Genomic DNA, 26079 nt, shown 5'->3' with positions numbered 1-26079 from the left:
AGGTGTAACAAATCGAAAATTGCACGTGCCCTTTTTTCGGCAGTTATATATTATTAGCGTTACGATTTAATTAACTTCTTTTATCGTGCCACCGCAATCTATACGCCATTTTATGGCGCGATTCCTATCGCATTTCGCGTATGAGTGTTGTATTAATGTGCACAAAATTGTTGAAATGGAAAGATATAGGATGTGGAACGAGATCGTTAAGAAAACCTTTAGTTCGAATTTCATAGATGAAAGATGACAGTTTTAGATCGCTTTATATATGTCTCTTTAATATTGGAAATTATGAAACGCCTTGTATGTGCATTTAGATTTTACGTTACGCATATCATAGATACCTATCTATGCTGAAATGACTTTGCGTTAGATGACACTCGAAATGAGAAATTTCACAACGACCCATTCGAAAGTCATTCACGTCGGGAAGGACAGTATTCTCAGAGAATATGCATACTTTTTGTAAGAGATGCAAAGAGAGAACGCGCAGCGGATGTCAACTATCTCGTTAAAATTCGGATTAAACCACGGATCAAAACGCAAAACTTACACTTTAATATTCTCATTTCCTAACTGTTACTTAATGACATCCTGCCGGAATTAAAAACGAAAAGACCAGAAATCTAAAAGGACTCGACAAAAAAATAGATAACTTTATTCAAAATGAATATTGTTAATGAGAGTTACAAGATATTTTTATCATCATTTTTAAATTGCCTTTTTTTTCTTTTTTTTTTTTTTACAAAAGATACGAAAAGGATTAATTGCAGCAATTTAATTCTGAAATAAAATTTTGCGATAATTTATTACTTTAGAAACAAAAAAAATTCTCTACAAGCAGCGATACAGTCGTGCATCATATATGTAGTTATATCGTAAAAATAAAAATTTTGTTCTGTATAGGAGAGCCATTATCGTGCATATATTGTGCATATATAAATGGTAATTCTGCTACTCTATTAGGATTAATTTAAAGCCGTTGGAAATATCCCGATAATTGGACGCGCTTTTGCATGCGTTTAATTCTTTAGCGAGCTCGTCTCATATCGAATATAATCCTTTCTTCTTCCATAATGAAGAACGTCGCTTAGTCGCTTTAACTTGATTATCATATAATAGGCTTAGATCCGCCGGCGAAAACAGCGTTTAATAAAGTCCGCCGAGCATAATCCCGCGCCTTTTTCGATATTGTCCGGTGAACATCTCGATTAAATATTCTTGCGAATTAGCATTATTCGTGCTAATGCTAATGTACCGATTTATAGAAAAGATAATGTGACAAGAGTATTATAAAAAGTGTTTTATAAATTACATATTTTGTCCAAATGATGGATACATATTCGATCAAAACTAATAATCAAATGTCAATTGTTTTATAACTAGAAATTGTTAAAATTTCGATATCAAGATTACTGTTATCACGATTTTCCTACTTTCTCACAAACATTATTTTAGTGATACACGTGTTATTTTGAATATTATTTGATATAAGATTAATTACGTATGAATAATAATGATTTTTTTTTTAAAGGAATTTTTTTGGATAAGTTTATATAACAGCGGAAGGAAAGAATCTTTGTAATTTCGAGGACACCCGGTGCAGGTGGGAAGCCGAGATGAATTATGCAACGGTCAATTAATAAAATTCCAATCACACTCGTCGGCGCGCGCGCCGTCGCCTCGTAAAAACGATTCCCCCCGATCGAACGCCTCGAAGCATCCGGAATGAACCTTGAGCTTTAATTCGCTCCGAACCAACCGCGGAAAATTCTACAGACGTATGTAGAAGGCACGGAGAAAAGATTAGTTCTTCACTCTGAAAACACGATTATCATTTAATGTGATTTTTATATAAATGACGTTGCATATATATATATATACGACGAATTAATTAAATGTGCGCGGTAAAAAACATTTTGTATTTTTGTTGAAATTTTCTTGTGTAGAAATTTTTAATATACTCTTATGTTAATATAGCATACCGTCGTTGTGTTATTTTTAACTTTTCTGCATTGAGTTAATATTTACCATTTCTAAGAGTTAAAAACAAGACAATTAAGAAGTAAATCTTACACCAATTCACATTTTTATGTTAATTTTTTACATATTATTTGTGTTATTTGTTTATATATTTGCCTTCTGTTAAATCTTCTGTTCATTAAAATTAGAGTGGATAAATTGGGACACGAGAAATGTGTTAAATTTAACACAAAATTTTTTACCGTGCAGATTCACATTTCAGATTTTTATCATCGAAATGAGATCAGCTTTCTCTAAAAAAAAAAAAAAAAAAAAAAAAAAATTCTAAAGAACTGCATACTTTAATGGCAGTAAATCTTTACGTGTATTCCTTTACACGCATATTCGTGATGAACTCCGCGTGATATCAGCACCGTTTCGCGTTTTACGCAGGCTCGCGAGAACGCAATCGAATCACACGTATAAGAGAAAAGTAAGAGAGGCGTGTGAATTTATCGCGCACTGTGGAAAATTCTCCATCGGCTGCATCTGAAATTAGATCGAATTTCAGATTCGCAACGATGAATACGAAGCCTCATGGAATCCGATCCTGGCATGTGTTAATTAACGTTTCTCCTTCCCTAGTTATACTTGCTTCGTTATAGATTCCTCGTGATGATCTCATCTTCGTTATTAATTAGCATTCTTCGTTGCTTTAATGATCTTTAACCTTTTCACAAGATAAAAGTGTGCTCGGCTGCATATTTACACAAGGGGAATACTTTATACTTATTTGAGAATAATTTTAATTATCTAAGTGGTGCATTTATTTACGTATAACTTTTCCTGTAATTAATGATAAAACTTTTAAATATTAATATCCAAGCATTTTTCATGTAAAAATTGCGATACGCATCTTTTATCGTTTACCTCGCGGCATTATTTCAAACGCATTCTCATATCTTGCTACATGAGCATATATAATATAACCAATTGAATTTCATAAATATTTACGAGAATATTTCGACCACATATCATTCAACTGATATCTAATCCAATGCTTATTTGTATGTTTCAGGTAAGAAACAGAGCGTAATGGAAGCCGCGCTCCGCTGCGGTAACGTGCTGGTCCTTGACTGGGTACGTGCCACGTTTGCCTAACAAGTACATTTTCGTTGTCTCGGCTTACGTTTCTAGTTGTTCCTCGCGATCTCGAGACAGGTCTATTCTTTTCGACGAAAAAGAAACGTTTTCAGTGAGCACGCAGCAATAATAGCTGTACTCACAATGGAAATTTTACGGCCCGTAAGGAAAATATTTTAAGTAAATGTCAAATCTTCTTTCGAGTACATTTAAATATTATTTCAACGAAGGCACTTAAATAAAATACATAAAGCATACTTGCAGAATAGAAATTATAATGAAATGGTTTTATAATTAAAGAACAAATAAATTATTCATATCATTATTATTCATATATTATTATTATTATTATGTATTATAAATTTATATACATATTCATATACATAATAAATAAATTATACGATTATTCAGAAATGCGTTGGAAAAACGAGCAGACAAAATTAAAGTATATCTGAAAAATTACAACTAAGATGATCAATCGTAACACGATATAAGAGAGCCTCGTTACGCTCTTGCGCAAACATTCGAGCGGGCAAATCACGAAGTCATTTCCGGGATAAGAGGTATCAAAGCTTAATCATCCGCCTTGAATTTCCGAGCGCGTTTACTGTCGGGTTAAGGTCGCTACTCGCGAGAAAGAGATGGAGAGTCGTCGGTATTCGAGTCGGGCGAAAAAAATCAATCTCTCTCTCTCTCCCTCTCTCCTTTGCGCAGCGGGGGGGCTTGGAGCGGGCCCGGCCAGGCGGGCCCTATTGTCGGCGAGTTTCCCTCCGCCCGCTCGTGTCGGTAACAAATGACGCTGCGTGTTCCCTGCTGGATGTCACTCGATATCAGCTGGCCAGATCATCTTCAACTCGTGGCGCGAGCACTCTTGCGAGACGAGATTCCGCGGAACGTTCCTCGTTACCCGGTGCTCGCAAAAATCCGATTGCGACGGTGAAGACGTACTTGCGTATCGCCGTCATCATCGTCGTCCCTCCTGCTTTGACGAGGTTCACTCTCGATGATTCTGTACCGTGGATGAATCATGCCAAGTACTTTAGATGAATGAGTTTTTTTTTTTTTTTTTTTTTTCTTTCTGCTTGGACTGATCAGCGCGCGAGATTCATGTCATTTCTTGGCGCGTGTACGCAATTTTATTTTTTACCAGCAATTTATACAGACATTAAAGCGTTATGACGTCGTGAACGCGCGATGACCGTGATGAGAATAAACGGCGGTGCGCGTAAAAATGCTCGACTATCCTGACTTCCTGTTGACAAGAAACAGTATTCTCTCCCGTGATACTTATCGGATATCCGCACTCGATGTACGGCACGTGATACTTAAAATCGCACGTATTTTTAAGCCAGGCGACCGCATATACAGTTTATGGAGCATTTTCTTTTATACATCGTGAATGTAAAAGCTTTACGGGACGCTATTCGCGCGTCTACATAAAAGCATCTTAGCCACTCTATTCTTTTAGGGGTTTGTTTTATTCTCTCGACCAACGATCCTATTAATTTTCTATTGCAGAAAATTTTTATATTTGCCTAAGTCTTCAGGCTAGTTAAACGTTTATTTATGCACTCACTACAGTTACTTTGTAATTGCAAAAACCTCTTTCTTATCCCAATATTCTCTCACTTTCTCACTAGAAATTTGTGTATTATTATTATTATTATTCTATGTGTGATTTTGTGAGCTATAAATATGTAAGAATTATTTGCATAAAAACAACATTAATATGCCGACTATAAAATTTTCGCGACAATTTATTTACAATATTCTGCATTAATTTTTCTGTAGAATCTAAATTCAATTTAAATGGCATTCAATACCAACGTTATATGTTGACATAATGTATACCACTTTAAAATTATTATAGCATCGGAAAATATAACTCCCTAATGCGCAAGTTGCGCTCTAGGCGGGGATTTTAAAATACCACGTGCCATTTATAATGCGTATAAAATGGCCTGGCTCGAGAAGGAGAAAAAGAGAGAGAAAGAAAAGAGTACTACCGCCGGTTAAAGAGAACGCATTTTGCCATCACGCGGAATTTTGCCTGCACGCAACAAGACAGCAACATTTTAACACGCTCAAGCGACAAATAACCACTATTAAGTGCAACAGTGCATCGTGATCACGGTGCAAGGATGGTGCCGCCGCTTGCGGCTTCGGTCGCATCCTCTCGTCGTCCGTAAAGAATAAGGGTCTGCCGATCGAAGGGATTCTCTTCCACTTGTGTGGCCGACTACGACGCCTTCGTAGTGTCTTGAAACAACCACGATAGTTACTGGTGCGCGGGATCGATCGGCGGATACCGGACATTAAGGCGGCAGGTACCCGCACTGTCAATCTACTCGGTTCGGTCGAATACCACAAAGAAAGAATGCTTGTCACATTTTTTATTTTTTTTTTTTTTCGAATTTCTAGTGCTTCTGTTGTCTATTAACTCATTACAGAATGTTTCGACGTAGGAGGTTTTTTTTTTTTTTTCATTAAAAAGGAACATTGTATTTTTGACGAAAAAAGTACTGCATTTAAATATGTGGTAAATTCTGAGAATTTTGATAAAGCTGAAAATAAAAGTGATATATAAAAAAGTATAATTTGAAAGTTTATTTTGTATTGCGACCGATTTTTAAAAAAAAATTACTGATATATATATATATATATATATATATATATATATATATATATATATATATATTTTTTTTTTCAGAAAAGCAATTTTTTCTGTTATTTTTTTTCCTATTCTAATGTATCAACAAAGTGTATTTTTTCTCTGTAGTTTTTGATTTAGACACGAATCTGTGACGAAACAGATGATTCGATTGATCGATCGCAGAAACTGTAGCTCTACAAAACTAATCGCAGAGACGCGACCCTACGATCAGTTACAGAGAGAGAACCCGGGATTTTTATTTCCCTCTAAAAAGACGGAAATCGCTTCCACAGCTCAGACCGCAGTAATCCACACGACAAGTTATACCGCGTAAAAAAATGGCAGTTTCGAAACCGCAACCAACCTGCGCGCCATTGCCTTTTATGCTATCCGTACACGAGTCCGATTTATGGCTCTGATGTAACCGGGACTTTGTTGTTGACCCATTTTGAACATGTTTTTCTTGGCCATTTGACTAAAATGAATTCTATACTATACATAGCTATGCTTCGGTTATTGAATATTTACAAATTAAATAAAAGAAATATCGCCACGATTCGATATTTAAAAAATTAATGGACAAATATAAACCGGTCATAATGTTTACATATATAGTTCTCGTATATTGATTAATATTATTATATAAACAATAAAATGTTCGTTTACAGAATTTGCGCGAAAAAATTGTTCGAATAATTGAAAAGTCAATTTTCATTGACGGAAACTGTACAGTAAACCTCTTTTTACAATTCTTTGTAACGTATGTAAGTCCTTTCTTCGTACACGAGATTCATGAACTTTTAGGGGCTTTTTAAAGATTCGTTTAAAAGATAAAAAATTAGGACATTACGTTGCATCGACACGCGTTACATCACGTACGCGTCTCTCATCACTCCTTTTGTCTCGGACGAGCGTTTGGCGATTTCTCTTCTCTTCCTGGTCGGAGAGGCAATTAAACCGGCGTGGCTCGCGCCGACGGCCATACAGTAATTATTACTCGAAGCGACGATTTGTGTCGCGGTCAGGCTCGGGCGCGCTAGATTGATACGACGGACGCAAAGCACGACAAATGGGGCTCTCCAATCCCCCGCGTGTCCCGCGAAAAGCGTAATACGCGTATATCCGGTCCGGCGACTGCTCTCCACACGAGAGATGCGTGTTACACATGCACGGCGTGACACTCGCGCGCGCGCGTCAAAGAGTCCCGCGCGCATGCACACCTGACTTCTGGGTGGTAGATCGTAATTACCATAAGTCGTGAAATATGACTTCATGATGACGCGCCCGTGTACGACAAATGGAACAGCCGACCAATCGACCGACCGACCGACCGACCGACCGACCGACCGACCGACCGCCAGCCACACCAGGGTCCAGTAATGCCAGCCGGCTGGTCGGCCTTCTACTCTACCTCCGTCGCTCTCCCCTTCGTTCGTCGCGATCTTCGTCGAAGATTACCGCTGGATCGTTGAACAAAGAAATATACAGGATATCCTCGGGATCATTGACATTGTTAGATATATGTATTAAAAAGAGAGAGAGAGAGAGAGAGAGAGAAGAGAAGAGATAATAGTCTTTCAAAATATTTCACCGCGCATCTCTCTTTAATAAGCTTAACGAAATTGCGAGCATAACCGGCTACTTTAAAATACCTTGACTGCTACTCAACTTTTTTCCTTTTAATCTTTTTTAATTCTTCCCTCTGCAGCAGTCATCTTCAAGTTTAAACGCGAGCTCGTTATCTCTAGAATAATTTCCTACCGTCGATGTAATAACTAAACAGTTTACGTGTATATAATCCTCCACGAGGGCTGTGCTGGAATCGACGACAAGTATGTAGCGAGGTAGCAGCAGAAACTTGCTCGATCGATTTTTTTTTTTTTTTTCTTTTTCTTTCGGACTAGATACCACTCTCTTTTCTCCGCTCGACGGAGGAGAGACGTTTCAGATTCTTGTCCCGTGCGCGTCGTAATCGAGTCAACAATCAGCCGCCGCATAGCCTGTACCCCATTGACTACGCGTGCTACGATAGATATCTCGATAATATCTTCATTGTGATAAATGTCTCTGCCGTCGATGTTCCGTCCGCCCGCAAATTAATGACACGCACGGACGACACAAAATGACGATAGTCGTTTTAACGATCCGGTATCTCAAATCATTGATTCGATTATAGATATACGAGAGACGTTTTTAGTTACTAGATTTTACTAACGAGAAGGAATATATCTGTAGAGTATATAAAGGCTAGAGTTAGATCCGCTAAAGTTAATGTAACGTTAACAATCAATGCTCCATTAAACATCGTAAAGCTTGACATATTGTCGCTAATCAAGCTACGTGATTTTCTAATTTTTTAGTAATTTGTTACAATGTCCTGTTAATAATTTACCGGACACTTTGTTGGAATATAGATAGATCTTTTCTTTTTTTTTTTTTTCTTCTGGAAACAAGCTATTGTGATTGAAATATCCTCAATGGGATCTTCGCGCGAAAACATCCGCGAGACGAACGTCGGTTCCGAAAGCTTCCCGTGAAAGTATAATTGAGGAAAAAATAAAACGAACGAGCGAGGAAACATTTAGCATGCCCATTGCGTTGTCGCCTGTACGTCCCACACACGCGCGGAAATTTAAATATAATGCCGCGAATAACGTAGACAATGACAGCGCGTAGGACGACGAAAATGTCACTCGGACAGACGTACAGGGACTTGATATTACTCGCGGGTAGCGCAGCATTAATATTCAACCTTCGAAGTACAAACGGGAGGAGAAAGGATGCGAATGACGGTCCTCGAGAGAAATGAGGATAGGATCGAGGATAGGAGGATCTTTTATTAAAATGTAACGATACGGAAAAGAATAATATTCAGCTTACGTCAACGAGAGTCGCGGCGCGGCATCTCGTCGAACCTGTCGATTTTGTCGGCCTTGAATAAGCTTTTTTTCGAATACGTCGTCGCGTTGTTGCAACAACGGATGCGATTTCGAGATACGTTTTAACGATGTCGCGCCAATTCGAGCAAAATTTATCGGGTATTAGTCGGCCTGCATTTGGAATAATGAGCGTTCCGTATTTACGATTGAATAGAATATTTTTCTCGAAAATATGTATTCGCATTCTATACGCATTTTCACATAAATAGTTTATTTTTATGAAAACTAGAACATAAAAAAAAGAATTTATTTCAAACACAAATTGGAAACTTTTTTAATAATTTGCGAAAAAATAATCAATCCTTATTTCTTTATATATATTTACTTTATTTAACATTTACAATATTTAAATATATTTATATGATTACATATCTAAATTACATATCTAAATTAAATATATATATATATATATATATATATATATATATATATATATATAAGTGTATATATTGTTATTTAAAAGAAAAAGATTTATTGTGCATAAATCTACTCACTTGTCATTCGTATCCTTTCTCCTCTCGTTTGTATTTCGAAGGTTGAAAAATAACGCATATAAATGATTATCAGATATTAATTTTCTAACAAATGTTTTGTCACGAACCTTCTCCCAACAGACGGAAATGACGTAATAATATATGATGTTACGTCACAGATGGTTTCCTGAACGGAAGTAAGTACCGAGCGAAACTCTGTAACGACGAGAAAAGAGCAATTGGAAAAAGTTATTTCCAATGTGGAGAATTGCCCGAGAGTGATCGTAACTTGCACGCACGAACAAATTGAATTCAGCCAAGTTCAGAAATTATTCTTTCACCCTAACGGAACGAGCCCTTGTCAGCGGTAATTTGCCACCGTAATTACGCTGGACATTTGGACGAAGATTCCCCTGTCCAACGATCTCGTTGTTATATTATTTCCACACTACGAAAAAAAGCGATTTAAAAAACTCACTTGCGTATTCAACGCGTTTCTCGATAATCCGATTTTTTTTACTAGTTTTCTGTCTTTCGTTAAGCGGAATTTATTTATATTCTTTTAATTTCTTTTTTTTATAAAATAGCACGATTTTGTCTGGCTTTCTCTGTGTGTGTTGTCCAGCTATGGCCATACATTACAAAATGCATAATGTATATATACGCGACATGATGAAAAATGTACATCTGTCGCGAAAATGTCGCGGCGAGTCTGACAGATAATTCCGCACAAAGCCGCCGTCCGTTTTTCATTTGTTACGTGACAACATTTATAAAATAATATAGATTCGGATATGTCAGTGTGAAAACGTAGCTACGAAATAATGACGTTATTAATCGTTTCTGTATATACATTTTGTTTTACAGATATATTTATATAACAGATGTATTTATATCTATTATACATTATATATATATATATAAAATTTGTACGAAAATAACAGAGAAAGATATATAAATTACTTCATGTATACATTCGTTTACGGATAGATACGAAACGCGTTATACATAATTCTGTGTGAACAGAATGTAATAAAATATGCAAAACTAACGTTTTGCATGTAAAACGCGTCAGATTTGTCAGGGAACTGAGTTAATAATCCGCCGTCGAGATTAATTCCGCTTCATGGGAATAATTCCCTTCCATCGACGATCATTGTGCGGTTTTTATAAGAGCGTACTTTTTTTCTCCGTAGCGTACCATATTATCATGCTACCATTTCCCGCGGTTATTATCGGAACGGATATTCTCCGACAATCGGGTATTGTCCGTCGCATACCGGCAATTTTGTTCGCACACGCCACGGCATCACGATCTTTTCTTTCGCAGTGAGATTCGCTTGCGGACTCGGTCGCAGTCGGGATACCAAGTTGCGGCAGCCGAACCTCGTGCTGTGTTCGTAAAGGGATGTATTGATATTTAATAATCGGTTGAGTTCTGAGGTTATCGAGAGGAAGAGATCCTTCAACTCTAGAACAACCTCGCGAAGCGCGCAAATTGGATAAAATCACGAACCACCACTATTGTTTTTCAATTTTAATAATGACAAGTGCATTCGAATTAAGGTTGAAAACTTTCAATTAACGCACATTTCTACGGGATACACGATATTAGTTTTATGCGAATGTGTGCATTTTCCAAAAGATTGCAATTGAGATTTTTCAAATTTGCAGTAATGCGAAATTGAGCTTTTATTCTATCTTTGATTCGGTGTTCGCTGTCGTTTTTTCTGCAATTATAATTTTATTAATAAAAGAGATTATTTTTTTTCTTTTTGATCTGATTATAAAGCTTATTTTTTGCAATGAGTTATATGCAACAAGTATGTACGAAATCAATATTTTTTTTTTGTGGACTTGGTTTATTTTTTATATTTAGATATTGATTTTATTATTAATATTTTGTTTATTTATTTATTATCAAAATTTCATATTACAAAACAGAAAATAAAAATCCAAATAATTTTATCGAACCATCTCTATTTCTAATTTAATTATGATTGAGATAAAGCAGAGCTTATAAAAATTAAATAGTATTTCGAATTATTATTGATCAATGCTTACGATAATGCGGTTATTAATGATTTAGTGACATCAGGAACCATTGTTAACGATCTGTCAAAGTTGTATTATGTAATAACTGTCAGGATTATTTAACAGTAATTACGATCTTTCTTTTAATTACATCTTCATACTTTAATTAATTAAAATTAATGAAAATATAATTTTAATAAAATTATAATTTATTAAAATCAATAAAATTATAACATCTATGTTCGAGCGGCTCCTCGATAGAATGCATAAAGAAATCTCGTGCTTCTCATTGATTTATGGAAAAATTCATATTTTCTAAGAAATTTCTGAGAAATATTCTTTATACTATAAGCAACATTAACAAGCATTTTCATCATCCTTAAATTTAAATCATTAGCCTTAAATTGAAGACAACTTTAATTGATAACGCTGCTTACTCAAAGTCTAATTATTATTCCATTAACACATTAATTAAAATATCCTATTTTCACGTAAAGTATCAAATTAAATTTCCCGAGACAAAATTCAGCACAAACCACATTCTTGCTAATGTTCTACGCTCGTTAGGGACGTCCGATGCGTACAGCACGACCCATGAACCTCGACGTTCTTACAGCTGAGTAAAAACGACGGAAACACGGAGACGCGGAACAGGATATTATGAAAGAGAGCAGAGAGAGGGCCTCCCTTTCCTCTAAAAGGTCTTTACAGCCGGGAACATTTCACGGACGCGAAATGGCGAAAAGGGCATTGAATAGGATGATCGCCATTACCAGCGTGTGTACGAGACGTCGTGTCGTTTTCCCGACGCGATGACATTCTTTCTCCCTTTGCGTGAAGGGAGAGAGCATGTTGCTCTTTACGGTCGCGACGGGCTTGTATTTGCAAAACGTTCTTCCGCTATTTTATCCTCGTGCGCCCCATAAAGCACAAAGATCACGCGCGAATCGGCCAGCTGCGTCCAACGATGTTCTCTTCCTGTTCTTTTGATGGTTGTCGCATTAACGAGTTTGGCAATGTTCTTTCCCTTTGTTTCTCAGAGCGTCCACTTTTTTTTTTTTTTTTTTTAAATGAATAAATATTACTATCATTTAATAAACATTTTTTTTTTCTTTTTTTTTTTTTTCGGAAATTGAGAAAAAAATTTACTTGAGACTGAAGTAATAGACGCAGCAACGTGGATTGGTTTGATGGTTAAATTAACGTAAAAATGGGTTTTACGTTGTAGTGCGTTTCCCATCACGGCAACAAAGTAAAATTACACGACTGGTCGCCGGGCGAAAACGCGAGATCTACGTGAGCGGACTAGCAAGTTGTCTTGTATGTTTGCTCTTCGCCCGTATCTCTTTCTTTCTCTGTCTCTCTTTCGCCGCCCATTAATTAAGTATCACTTCTCGGAAGAGCTACGCATCGTCGACCGGTCTATGGTATACGCGGCAGCTAAGAATAATAATCAGGGGAGAATAATAACACCTGGCCGAGACTTGCGCGCACGATAACGCACTCTCTTTTGCTTCGCATGCAATTGCGACGTATTACCCGATGAACCGCGTATGGCGGTGCGGAATAATTATCGTGCCAGATCGCGTAATCACATGTGCGACTTGGATGCCGATATGATGGAGCGAACGTCGCGATCTGGAACGATTGCGAGAAATTTTTGTCTCGTTAATCGGGATAGAAACCTTTAAAAGTAAAAAATAAATATTAAATCTCTTATCTTTTTATTCCTTTTGTTTCCAAAAAAAATTTGGAAACTCATAATTTGGACAAAATCAAGAAATTAGCTTGACCGATTTTCATTTCTGATGACGTAGAGCTATAATAATACTAAAAATTTACAATTTTATGCGTAATAAAATTTAATTTTAATTTTGAAAAGTCCTTTCGTTATCTGGGATACTTATTCTCGATATTACATTGTTGTAACACGACGAAAATTGTAAAGCGGTGATTATTCGAGAATGCACTAAAGACATAAAACAGACTGTAGCGAAAACATGTGTTCCCTAAGGGCTTACCATCCTTTTCCCCCTTTTTCCATTTCCCTTATCTACTTCTTGTACTTTTTCAGTCGTTATGCAAATGACACGCATACGACAGGGACACGAAGAAAAAAAGTTTTTTCTCTGACTCCTCCTTCGACCAGGGAACGCTCATTAGATAGGTACGTGAAGTATTCTAAATATCTCTCTCTAGATTCTTCAACTAACTCTAACCCTTCCCCTTTTCTTCCTTTCATCTTTGAAATGTAGTAAGATATTTCTTAAACCGATGAATTTTTCAGTTTCTTTTTTTCTTTAAGAAATTTACATTCTAAGAGTTCTGATAATTACTTTACCCTCTCTCTTTCTTTCTTATCGTATTATCTTATTAATTTCTTATTCATTGAATAACAAATATACAAATGATCTATTTATTCACTCTTTGAATTGATTGATTAGATGGCAAAAAAAATGTTTTATTTATTTATCAATTTGTTATTGATAAAATTAAATACGGAAAAAGAATAGATCAATCAAACGTTATATTATTAGATTAAAAGGTATTATATATACATTAAATATAGACAGAAAAGAATTTATAAATGATGCATGCAAATAAAAAAAACTTTTTTTAACAGCGCTAAAATTAATTTTTCATATAAATCCGATAGTAATAACTTTAGCTTCTTCATCATTTTTATATTATTTTCCCCCTTTCTTCATCCCATCCGGATCTTTCTTCTTATCCCCTGGTTTTTCCGGCGTGCTCTCGCTTTCGATTTTGCCGACCCATTAGCTAGTCGCTGACTGGTACTCGCAATTATCCGCGTCACGCGTTAGACGCGTTGTAACGATGAACACGCACGGTAGCGAAGAGGCAGATAGAAAGGGAGACAGAGGGAGAGAGAAGAAAGAGACAAGCAACGGGGGAAGTATGTGGAACGTAAAGTGGGTCTCGGTAGACATGTCTAGATGGATAGATTCAGGTTGCACGCTCCACGGAGTTCTCTTCTACGAAATCGTTAGCATATGCCGAGATAAACATGCGGTTATTTGCCGGCTTCTATCGAATCTCTCGATTTGCGTGAGGCGATCCGAATCGGTACAGATCGATTTGTACATTCCGCACATTGTACATATTTTTTTCTCTCTCTCTTTCTCCATCAGTTATTTTTGCGTGGGTCTTGCTGACGGATGGTGAATACAATTCTCGCCAAGCATGATCGATTAAATTGGTGATATGATACAACAGTATCGCAATTATAGTTCAATTTTGTTGCAGTTAGTATAGAGCCATTCTATGTATGATGGCCATTTTACGATATTTGATAAAAATCTATTTTAATCCTTATTATTTTAAATTACTCGAGAAATAAGTATAAAACATATTTGCGTAACTTTGTTTGTATCGTTTTTAATTTCCCTATTTTATAATTAATAAATATGTAATAGAGAATATTATATACGATAAATTTATATTAATCATATATGGAATTTATTTCTTTTTAAGTTTTACATTTAATAACTTTTTGAATAAAGTTGTCTTATTATTAAAATGAATATGAGACGTACGATTTTAATAAAAAAAAAAAAAAATGCGTGTACCTCCCTTATCAATCGTAAATTAGCGTTTTATAAATGCCAGAGAGGGTTTAACGATCCCGTAGAGAACTGTTTGCGATCTGAGAGATCTTGGCGATATTTGGTTTCCGTTGCCGTGTTCCAGTCGGCAGAAACGATTGCGAGGCCAATTAGACGGGAACGCAAAACATCGATGCGATGTTACATATTTATGCATAGGATCGCCTCGCGCGCCTATAGCTCTATACACGGGGGCCATTTCCTCTTGCGCGTTCCGTGTAATCCGATATGCAGATGCGCACGCGAATCGCCCGAGATGGCGCGGGACACGCGGAATTGCAGTGATTTATGGGAAGGTCACGGCACCGTAAATGAGTGAAAACCTTGGAAACGCCAGCGGAGAGAACGCAGTAGACTTTCGACAAGGGAGAGCTCACAATCGCAGAATCTCAACTTCACCCGGTGATATTTCCGTGAAAATAAATGAAGCAGTTGGTGTATATTGAAAAAAAAAAAAAAAAAAAATCAAGCCATGCAAAAAATAATACATACATAAATACATGCAATATTCGTTTTTAAGAAATATAAAGAATTCCACGAGAGACTCGGAGATTACGTAAGATTTTTATAAAGACGCAAAAGTTTATTTGAAAGAAAGAAAAAAACGATACGCTACGAGATGCTCATATAGTATGCACGCGGGAGATGCATCGCGACGTTACCTCGGGCAACGTAAAAGTGAAAATTACAATGAAAGCCGTCTTTCAACGCGGAACACAATGGGTTGCACGATGGTTTGCGAAACGTATTTCGGTGCCGAAGTAAATCATGGCCGACCGGCCGGCCGGCCGGCCGGTCGTGGGTAAAAATAAGCGATGACGAATGGAGCGGCGGACAACCCGTAATCCAGAAACAATGTGCTGAATGAATAAAAATGAGATAATGGCAGGCGGACCCCGGTTGCGGCGGCTCTCTCAACGAAGGGAGAGAGGCGAACCCGGGGTGTCGGATGCACTCGATGCATTTGGTGGAGATGCACTATCTCCTCCCATTCTCTCTCTCTCTCTCTCTCTCTCTTTTTTTCCTTCTTCCTTTCACGATGCACGATCGCTTCTGCTTTTCCTTTTGTTATATATGTATATATAGGGTGTATCAAAAATCGATTGCTTTCTCCCCAAAATACAGATTCCTTCCTGAATATATAAAACCGATTTTCCATACAGAATATTTTACGCATTTCTTCGGGTAGCAAAATCTCGCATATAATTCTGAATTTAAAAATTTTGTTGAAATGTAAATTACATGAAAGAAGAAGAGATATATTTTATAAAATATGTAAAATATATATTTGATATAGTAGAGATTTAATCAAACTTAGTGGTATGTTGAAAAGTTGAAAGTTGGAAGGGAAAGAGAAAAATAGACAAAATTTCTATAACAAATTTTTCTTTTATAAAATTCTTTGAAGAATTTACTATTGAGTACAAGAAGGTAGTAACGATCAGACACCGTATATTTGCACTATACCGTTTCTCGTTCTTTACCGATTATAGATCTGAAAACATACAGCTCGGAGCGGGTATTACTTATAATTTCATACTCCATTGTGAAGAAACGCGGCAGGTGGAAAAGAATAGCCGCTTTTTGCAAAACCGAACAAAACTTATGGCTCTCGGGGGCAGAATTGCACTCGCGCGTGTATGCTTCACGTAATCGATGCACTTTAAAAAAAAAAAAATATATATATATATATATATACATATATATATATCTTTATTTCTTTCACGCGCATCCTCAAAGTTTATTTAGGCCATGGGAAACGCGCCGGATTATTTTTCGCGTCCGCGAAAACGCGAGGGCGTTTCTCTCGATCGGATGCGATATTGGCTTTTGGTGAAAATACACAAGTATTGATACAGTTCACGGAATAAACTCAATTTAAATTCCGATTTGGTCTATTTACGACGCTGTAAGGCAAATGGGATTCGGACGATTTTGACATTTGGTTAAATTTTCTGATAAATATTTAAAGATTTATAAGAGGGGCTATCGAATCGAAAAATATTTTTTTAATTGCGTAAAATATTATTTACACAGACAAAATCAGTTTATTTTAAATATATATTTTTAATAATAAATTTGAGATGAAATATTGCAAAAGATATTGATGCAAACAAACAATGACAAGTGTAAAGATAAAAAACCCATTTTTTATTTTATGTAATTTATTGAAGCTGAATCATGGTCATCATGCAGGCGATGAATGTCATTATTAATCCCCTGTTTCAAATAATATATTTTTCTTTTTATTATTATTATTAAAATATATTTTTTAATACGAAAAAGAAAACACGATTTTTTTCAATTTATTTAAATAAAAATTTAAAAAACACAAAGTACTACTTCTTGATTCGCTCCTATAAAGTCTTATAATACAATTTGTACGTATTCTCTAATTATGTACGTATAATAATAAGTAGTTTGTGAACCGCCAAAAATTTTTTCCATGCGTAATTACGTTGTCAGTTTAGGTTTACAAAAGCCGCTAATTAAGATTCCGGACTCTATCAGATCTGTCTCTCGCGCATCTTTCTTCGCGTTATACACGTTTGTTTCAGCGTTTTTGCGATGCTAATGTAATCCCGGCGTTAATCAAAGTCCAAATTAATGTTGGTATCGGATCGAAACGAGCGCTCGCGCGTGTTACTTGTTTCACTCGGGGGGTAATAACGAACAACGCGCGCTCTCGCGCATTTTTACAAGTGCGCACTCGTCGTTTCTCACCGTCCCCCGTCGTCGGACGACCGTGCACTGTGATGCAAATGTAATCCGGACACTGATATGGGAATTTCACGGGTGGCATCGGAAATTCAAATTTATTCCGCCGTCTACTCCGCTTCGTCGTTGATAGAAGTGCGTGTGTGCGGATTTGCGTTTGCGCGATGGTTAGCTGTGCATTCTGCAGAATGCGAAACTCCGCTTGCAGGTCACTGAAATCACATCTGTTCCATAACAAAGTTGCGTATCTTGCATACAAGACTGACCGCGGCGGTAATGTATCTGACATTCGGATAGGCAGGGCGCGTTGAATTAAAATTTTTGTCGCGAGATTCGCCTATAGCTACGAATACAAATATTAGTAATAATATACATTTCGCTTTAAAAAAAATGTTAAAACACCTGACACACTTTATAACAAATAATTAAAAAAATTTTTTTTTATTAAAACAAAAAAAAAAAACAATATAAACGAGAGAATTCACAAAATGTTTGTACTTGAAAAGTGTTACATAGAGTCTTCGATCATATTCGATTACACACAATCTTCAATTTGATACGGGGTAGAAGAATGAAACCGAAGCGACGACCTGTTTGGCCTTCGCGATGATGATCGTGCCAGGCCATTGGCGGCCTGGCATCGTGAGCGCATCGGGCGGGTGATTACCTCTTTGTGAGATTACCACTCAACGCGTCTGTCCACCACCGGGCGTGCAAATGTGCATACCATGCGCCGATCAATTGCCGCGCCGCGCCGCGTCGGTCCGTTCTCTCGCTCGCTCGCGTTACCCGCCAGCTAGAGAATTAGCCGCGCGTACCGAGCGATGGACAAGAGCGCTCGAACAACGAGCATAACTATGCGGAGTGGCCGAACCGTTAGCCATTTTTGCGGTTCCGCACGATGCCCGCCGATCGGCGAAATTGCAACCGCGATGCACTGTTTGCACAAGCATCCGCGTCCCACGAATCGCGCACGGTCGTCAAAACGCCACTAAACGACGTGCTTTGACGCTAATTTTACCACAACTGTCGCGTACAGTCGCGACATCGCCATCGTTGACACGCGTTTTTTTTTTTTTTTTTTTTACGTCATCTGTTTTCGAAATGGTTCGCTATGATCGCGCAATAATTTTTCTATTTTATATAAGTGCTAAATATTACAACATGCCTGCAAATAAATGGAATAAGCTAACGATAATGTGTGAATTTACGTTCCTGAATTTTGTCATATATTTCTCTTAAATAAAGATTTTAAATTTACATTCTTCTTAATTTTACTATCATCTTACGCGAGTGAAAAGATATTTCTCTTTAGTGACTTACGGCAATGATTTTGCCGTGTAAGTTTCAATCGTTATATCGAGTTTTGCGACGTGTATGAAATTTATCACCGCGACGATTCACCAAGTTCTTTATGATGGATTTCTGAAATTTCACTGCTACGTCAAAGGCAGGCTCTTAATGAGGATTTTCCGTACCGTATTGTCCGTACCAGTTCCAATTACGTTTCCTACGCGGAAACGCGGCTTTCCGCAGCCACGTCGCGATATATTCGCAGAACTCAACTTGTGACAGATGGAGTTTTAATCCGAGCCGAATGTATATCTCGCAGAGGCGGAAAAAAAATTCAATCCCAGAGGCAAGCGTTCGTTAGTATTTCGTGGGGCGGCGAAAAGCTGACGTGTTCGCTTTAAATGAGGAGAGAAACGCGCGTGCGTTCCATGAGAGATTGCGCTTTTCATTATACGAAGCTCTCCGAATGCATCGAGTACGTAATTGGCGTAACATGTCTATTACTGTGTCATGCATTTAAATACAAATATCCAAATACATGCATTTCCCCCCCCCCTCCCCTCCCCTTTCTCCCTTTCTTTATACAAGATATATTTTATTTTCTAAACATTCTACATTATTGCATCTAATTTGAAATTACATACTTATTCGTCAGCGTTTTCCCAGGTGTATCGGATCCAATTAATCTTAAGGATCGCTCCTCCTGTGTGTTTTCGTTTGATTTCACTTTCATATATGCATCATTTTTTGCATCAATCTTTCTGCCATCTTTTTACTTCATCATTTAATTTATTCTGTACAATGTAGACTTCTTCTTTTAATTTCGAAATAAGAAAGAGAAAGGAATTTAAATAGCACGGTAGAAATTATTCTTTAAATCGACATAGGAAGCGCACGGTTTCCTGCAAAAACCTGTTTTAAAGAAATATAAGCAAAGTGCACGCATTGTGCACGTCTATGCGATCGTTACCAGAAAGGCGAAAGCTATCTGTATCGCGAATCATAATGCAAACGATGTAACAAAGTATATCCACATGGCAAATCATAAAGCACGATAACCATTATATCCCGCGAACAATAACGTCTCATACAAATATAGTGATGCATATGCGGATGGGGAAGTGCATCAATTGCAACAAATACGTCGGGGAGTGCCGACCCGTTCCTTCTCCCTTTTCTTCTTCGTGTCTTAACTGCACGTGACGCACAAACGTTTTCACTGACACGTTGCTTTATTTTTTTCGTATGAGAGGTCCTTTCGCGCTTAAATTATTCGCGATGTATTCAGATTGCATTAAATGCATTCAGTAAAGCAAGCAAATGTTATTGAAATTTTATTTCATGCTATATCATTTAATTTTTATAATAGAATTTATTTGAAATGTAATCTGGTGGAATATATACATTACATTAAATTAGAATTCAGCAAACATTATTTAAACGCTACTTTTTGCTACATAATTTTTAATTAATAATAATTTATTTAAAACTGTTCGGAATTTTTTATTGCAACTATCCGTCAGATACGTGGCGTGCAATAATAGAAAATTTGAATCGCGTGTAATGGAATTGCGTGCGCCGAGAAATGGATTATACATACATCGTCTCTTGTGGCAACGCAATAATTTTGTTTTATTGTGAGAAAAAGGAATACGTAAATCGCGGCAGCGCTTTCGATCAAGGTTTTGCTTGTTCAGTCACATAGTCACTCTTCTAACGAGTCGATAAAAAATATCTTGTAAAAGATAATTAAAAAGAGAAAAAGATAATAATTACTAAAAATTAATTTAAACGCATAAATAAACTATATATAAATAAATATAATAAAAAAATCACTTTTCCCGTGGAAAATAAATATGGTTTTCCTGAATATAAAATGTGTCTAAAGCATTACTCTTGCTCTATGCTTTTTTAATGGGAGGAAATTTTCTACATTAACGGAGTACAAGTCCCAAACTGGGGATTCAACTCACAAGATTCAAATGGAATTTTTTTGCAGGGAATGTCGCGCGACGCAGCATACATCATTTATTATCTTTCCGAGCGAATTACAGTTTGCAGTTTTAATTCGAGCGTAGCGTCGAGACAGGACGTTACGCTAAAGTGTTCTTTCTTCTTACATCTTTTTAGATTTTCATTTTTTTCCGCCACGGCTCAGATTTGCATTCTTCCCATCTTATCACATCCTAGACCACCATTTAATTTGCCCTCGGATTCTCCTTCTTCCGGAGATGTCACGAGAGTGCATTACTGCAGCGTGACGTATTCATCTCTCGACGACGACGACGACGACGACGCGATTCGAGAATATCCTCGGATTCGCGGAAAAGTACACCTCGTTTCTCACGTCCCGTCGTCACCGAGATGCATCGCTCGGCGCAGCTTCCGATAATAGAATCGTTTGTTACACGACGGTTCCTCTGGCGGAGAGAATTCTCGAGTGAAAAAACACACTAAACTTTATCCGGGAATCATATCGAAAGAACAGCACTTTGATTTTACAAATTTTGAAGAAAGGATATTGATTTATTTGCTTTTTATATAATTGAATAATATTCATTTTTAATCTAAATTAAAAGTGAATATTATATAGGATAATGTGATAATATAATATAGATGGATATTGTAATTGTTCGCGACAAATTCTTTGGCTGATTTAGAATCAAGTTTTCCAAGTTTTTTCCAACAAAAACATCGAGTTTAACAGATTTTAGTAGTAATTAATAATTGAAAAATAAAGTAAAACTAACTATACTTTTAAAAGATTTTGAATAGAATTCAGTCGTGTAACATGAAAAAATACTTGCATGAAAAGAAAAGGAGTGGCTTTTATCGTGTTTGTGACTTATTATCCGCGATGACGGATGTTCCTGAAAACGGAATAGAATTCGCGAATTTGTTATCTGCTTGTTAGATTGTGGACTGTCATTTCTATTATCTTTTGTGCTATTTCTCGTTTGTTCGCCAGCAAGGAACAATATTTTTCCGAGTCGCTTGTTTCGGCTTTTTCCCATCAATTTCAAGTACATCGCCTAAGTAAACTTTGATGTTGATAAGACTGCGCGGACGCCAACAGAGTGAACAGGGTAAACCCATTACTGCTACATTGAATGAACTTACGTTATCGTAAGAAACATGTCATCATCGAGTAAGGGAATACCTCGATAAGCGCAGGAATCTCGATATAAACGATTGCAGTGTCGCAATCATCGCAGAGATTAAAGATGCAAAGTGGTTGTTTGAAAGATGTTGATCGTTAATTTAATTCTAAATTAATCATGAATATATGTTTTAATACAAATTATTAAAATTTATACATTTTAATACATTTTAATATTATATTCTAATATAATATTTAAAAAAATTTGTAAATTATTTATATCTTAATTAAAATTAATTAAAATTTCCAAATATTTATATATCTTTTAGAAATATATTTAATTATAAATTATTTGTAAATAATCTAAAATTACACAATGTTTTTCACGCTTATTTATACAATGTACACTATATATTTTACACATATGTAGTGCAGGCACTTTTTCAATTCTAAGTATTTTCGATCAGTTTTCATTCACTGACATCTACGCTTATCCACTTCCGGCGTTATCGTGGTTCAAGCGGGAAGGATAGGGACTTACTTGCGAGTTATCGTAACGGGACGCGGCATATTCAGAGATTTCCCCGAGGAGGGTGCTCGTAACACTATTACATCGTAAAATTTCAAGAGCCACCGATCCGAGGAGAGATGAAAGCGCGATCGCGTGTGTTCGGGCGATTTCTCGAAGAACAATCTTGCCGTTCACGTACGTATGAAACGCTCAATGGTACAACAGGCTTAATTCACAGAGAGTCAAAAAAAAAAAAAAAAAAAAAATAACTTTCTCGTGTTACGATACATGCTTACAAAATATATGAATAAAACGGTAAATTAAATAGTCTCCTTATTTTGTATATTTAACCCTTACTCCGTACATTCTAATCGTACAGATGGATCAGCGTATTTTTGATAAGTTTATTAATATGTAAAAGTGTCTTCAAAAAAATCTAAAAAAATGTATATGTCTTCTTTAAGCATTCTAAATAAAGATCGAAATAATAAATTTGAAAAATAATTTATTTAAATATATTATTTTACGACTATTTGTTTTCGAAAAATTAATCTTGTTGCGAAAATCACAGACAAAAATAACCCACCACTATGGAATAAGTGTTAAAAAAAATACCGCGCCACATTTCTCTCTTTTATTTAGTTTATCGCGAAATATCTATGCGTTTAAAGAGATACTCGACAATTCCAGGACATTCTGTAAAGTGACGAATTTCCGCGGCGGATGCGTAACGTGAGTAGTTTCCTTTCCACGTCCGAGGAATCGAATCTCTTAAAGATTTGCTCAGAGCCGCCCTCCACGTAAAAGCTTTTTGGTTTAAAGAACCGAGAGAGAAAGAATCAGAGGCTTTGCCAGAGCTCCGTAAGAGATTAAAGAAGAAGTAAACTCGAAAGATTCACGGTCTCGACTTGCCATCCCTTTGGCGAAATAAATTTCTAAGCGGTTACAGGTTGCTCGAGCTCCTCCTGTATTCGTTTCTCAGGCGAATCGTTTCCCGTGTCATCCTTGCACAGGACACCAACTCCCCTCTTCTCTCCTTCGCGCTTTTATTCTACATTTCCCCCCCCCCCTCCCCGTCTTTATTCGAGACCGAGAAGATTTCCAAGATTCTCGTAAAAGTTTATCGACCGTCGACCGGCCTCGGGGCATTTCATGGAGAAGAAGAAGAAGAAGAAGAAGAAGAAGAAGAAGAAGAAGGGTGTATCTCGCCTCGCAAATCGAATCGATCGTATCGACTCGGAACGAGTCCGAGTCAGCTCGGCGCTAGTAGTTAACGGCATGCCAATGTAATTCATCGATCGGCCATCGATACGTCGCGTTCAGCCACACAAACGTACACTGTGTGTTCCGTCAATACTGCGTCAATCTTTAATGATTCGCGGACTTCTCAGGTAATTTAGAACCCTTATTCGAATAGACAGAATCGATCGAACCATCCTTTCATTCGTACATTCTCATTGATATAGCATTAGCCAGCAAAGGAATAAGAAATATAAAAGAATTTGCAAAATATGATATATAATACACACACACATACTTGTATAAAATTATTAAAATATCTACAGGCTTTTTGATAGGCATTACTCGACCGTCTTTATAAAAATAAATTTTGCTTAAGTAAGGAATACCTAAGAATAATAATTTTTTTTTTTTGTTTCAGGTATGTATACTCTCTTCAAATGATGGCCGGATTTATCGAAGGTGTAAAGGATTGAATTCGTTGTGGAAATAATCGCTTATTCAGACGTTTTAAACACCTCTGGTAAGACTATCATAATCAGAATATTTTCTTTAGCGTTGACAGCATGATATCGAACAGAAATAGCGGAACGCTCTGTATAACACTCGATGATTCTCGGCGGGTTGGTATAATCTTTTGCACGGCTGTCGCGACCAACGCTTGTGTACGGGCTTTCGACTTGTGAGAACCGATCTCTCGCAGTGTTTTCCCTTTTATTGACGCGTTAACCGGTTGTCTGTGCGTTCTCTACGAAAGAGAAGCGAGACAAGGAAGGGGAACAACCTCGACATTCTGGATTCGTTCCCTTAATCGTTCGGAATAACTCTCTGCCTTTATCTCGTTTTGTTAATCTCTCGTCTGCAGAGATACATATCTCTCACTTCCTGCGCGCAACCGTCCTAAATTCTCTCCACTTGAATTCTGTAAAGTTCAGTGATTTTATTGTCTCCGATTTCGAATTTACAACTTGCTTCGAGTTCTTATCTAAATTGAGGAAATTTTCGATAAATATCCGGAAACTTTCGTGGTTCTACTTGGCGTCTCTTTTATTTGGAAACAAATATCTTGTTACATTCAACATTGATAATCTATTCTTATTGTTAGTTGCACAGTAGATGTCATGGAATAATTTGGATTTGATATCAAAAATATCATCTCTCTCTCTCTCTCTCTCTTGCACACACTTAAAGTAGTGTAATTTGAATCGTTGATACAAATCTCTTATCATATTAATAAACTTTTATTTAAATCAGATCCATAAACTCCGCAAAGGTTTAAAAAAAATTATGATACCATAATTTGCTGAGGATGAAATAAAAAAAAAAAAATATATATATATATATATACATATATCAAAAAATTACGTACAAATAAAATATTGTAATTTTCATCTCCCTCAAGTCTCCCTCTTATGTCTCTTGAAGAACCGGAATAAGAATTCGTCTATTCATTTACTCGCTATAGATGCAGATCAATCAACGGCAACGGCTACTACATATTTTAAAAGACTCCAGTCATTACGGTGTATACGGTAGGGATATATCTTCGCGTGTTTGCTCGCTTCCGATATTCCTCGTTTATTGCTCGTGTCCATGGAAAATGTTCCGCGAATGGTAAACGGTCTCTGTGCATCGATCCCGTGGGGCAGCCGATATCCACGGCAAAGCCCGTTCATGGACACGGCTGTAGCAACGTTACAGCAACGATACCCTTACAATCAACACGGCCCGGCCGTTCGAGACGAATGACAATCGAGCGCGTGCGACCGATTCCGGTATTCACGAGACCCGGATAATTTCTCTCGGTTCTCTCTCCCTCCCCACGTCCTCCCTCTCTGCCTCTGCCTCTGCCTCTGCCTCTGCTCCTGACAATATCAAGTCACCGTGAATTGCGCCATGAATCTCCGCGGCAACGTTTATACGCGCGGCGTAACTCTCGCAGATTTAGTGCGTTCGTCGTCGGACACACCTGACCGGAGCTGCCGGACAGCGTATCGTGACCGGTTACCGCCGACATATCCTCCGGTCGATTCCGCTTTAGCCCTATCGAGCGAGACTAATTTGGACAAAAGTATTGGTAAAATCGATACGGGCAACTGATCGCATTGCGAAGCGTTTTATCCGAGAGGACGAAAATATTTATACAGAATTTTTTTTTTTTTTTTTTTTCATTTTTATTTTAACACGTCCAGTTCATTCTTTCAGAGTGATGTCGATATTATAAAACACACTTTATATAAAAAAGATAGATCAGATGATTTTTTCTTTTCTTTTTTTTTTTTTTTACGAAGAAGATGAAACTTATCCTTCAAAATTCTCTAACTTTGGAAACTTCAAAAATGGGTTGGGCTTTTTATTTAAACATGGTGTCACATTTCAGCTAAAATG

At 36.9% G+C, this 26079-nt stretch overlaps 2 protein-coding genes across 5 annotated transcripts in view; both read left to right on the top strand.

Moving 5' to 3' along the window:
• Positions 1-24214, top strand: part of LOC140675391 (CCR4-NOT transcription complex subunit 6-like) — a 431843-nt gene extending 407629 nt beyond the window's left edge. Inside the window, exons 6-7 of one of the 4 annotated variants that reach the window (XM_072909831.1) lie at positions 3041-3102; positions 24113-24214. In XM_072909831.1, coding sequence (XP_072765932.1) covers positions 3041-3102; positions 24113-24184 — 134 coding nt within the window. In that variant the 3' untranslated portion in view covers positions 24185-24214. The remainder of the gene's footprint in view (positions 1-3040; positions 3103-24112) is intronic. The other 3 variants (XM_072909829.1, XM_072909827.1, XM_072909830.1) reach the window with 3 other exon arrangements.
• The window catches only part of Twin (CCR4-NOT transcription complex subunit 6-like twin), a 272484-nt gene that overhangs the window by 177948 nt on the left and 68457 nt on the right, over positions 1-26079 (top strand). The gene's annotated exons all lie outside the window — the stretch shown is intronic.

This window comes from Anoplolepis gracilipes, chromosome 17 (assembly GCF_047496725.1).
Source record: "Anoplolepis gracilipes chromosome 17, ASM4749672v1, whole genome shotgun sequence".
In the NCBI taxonomy this organism is placed as follows: Eukaryota; Metazoa; Arthropoda; class Insecta; order Hymenoptera; family Formicidae; genus Anoplolepis; species Anoplolepis gracilipes.
Note: the sequence above shows the minus strand (reverse complement) of the source record. Positions and strands in the feature narration are given on the sequence as shown.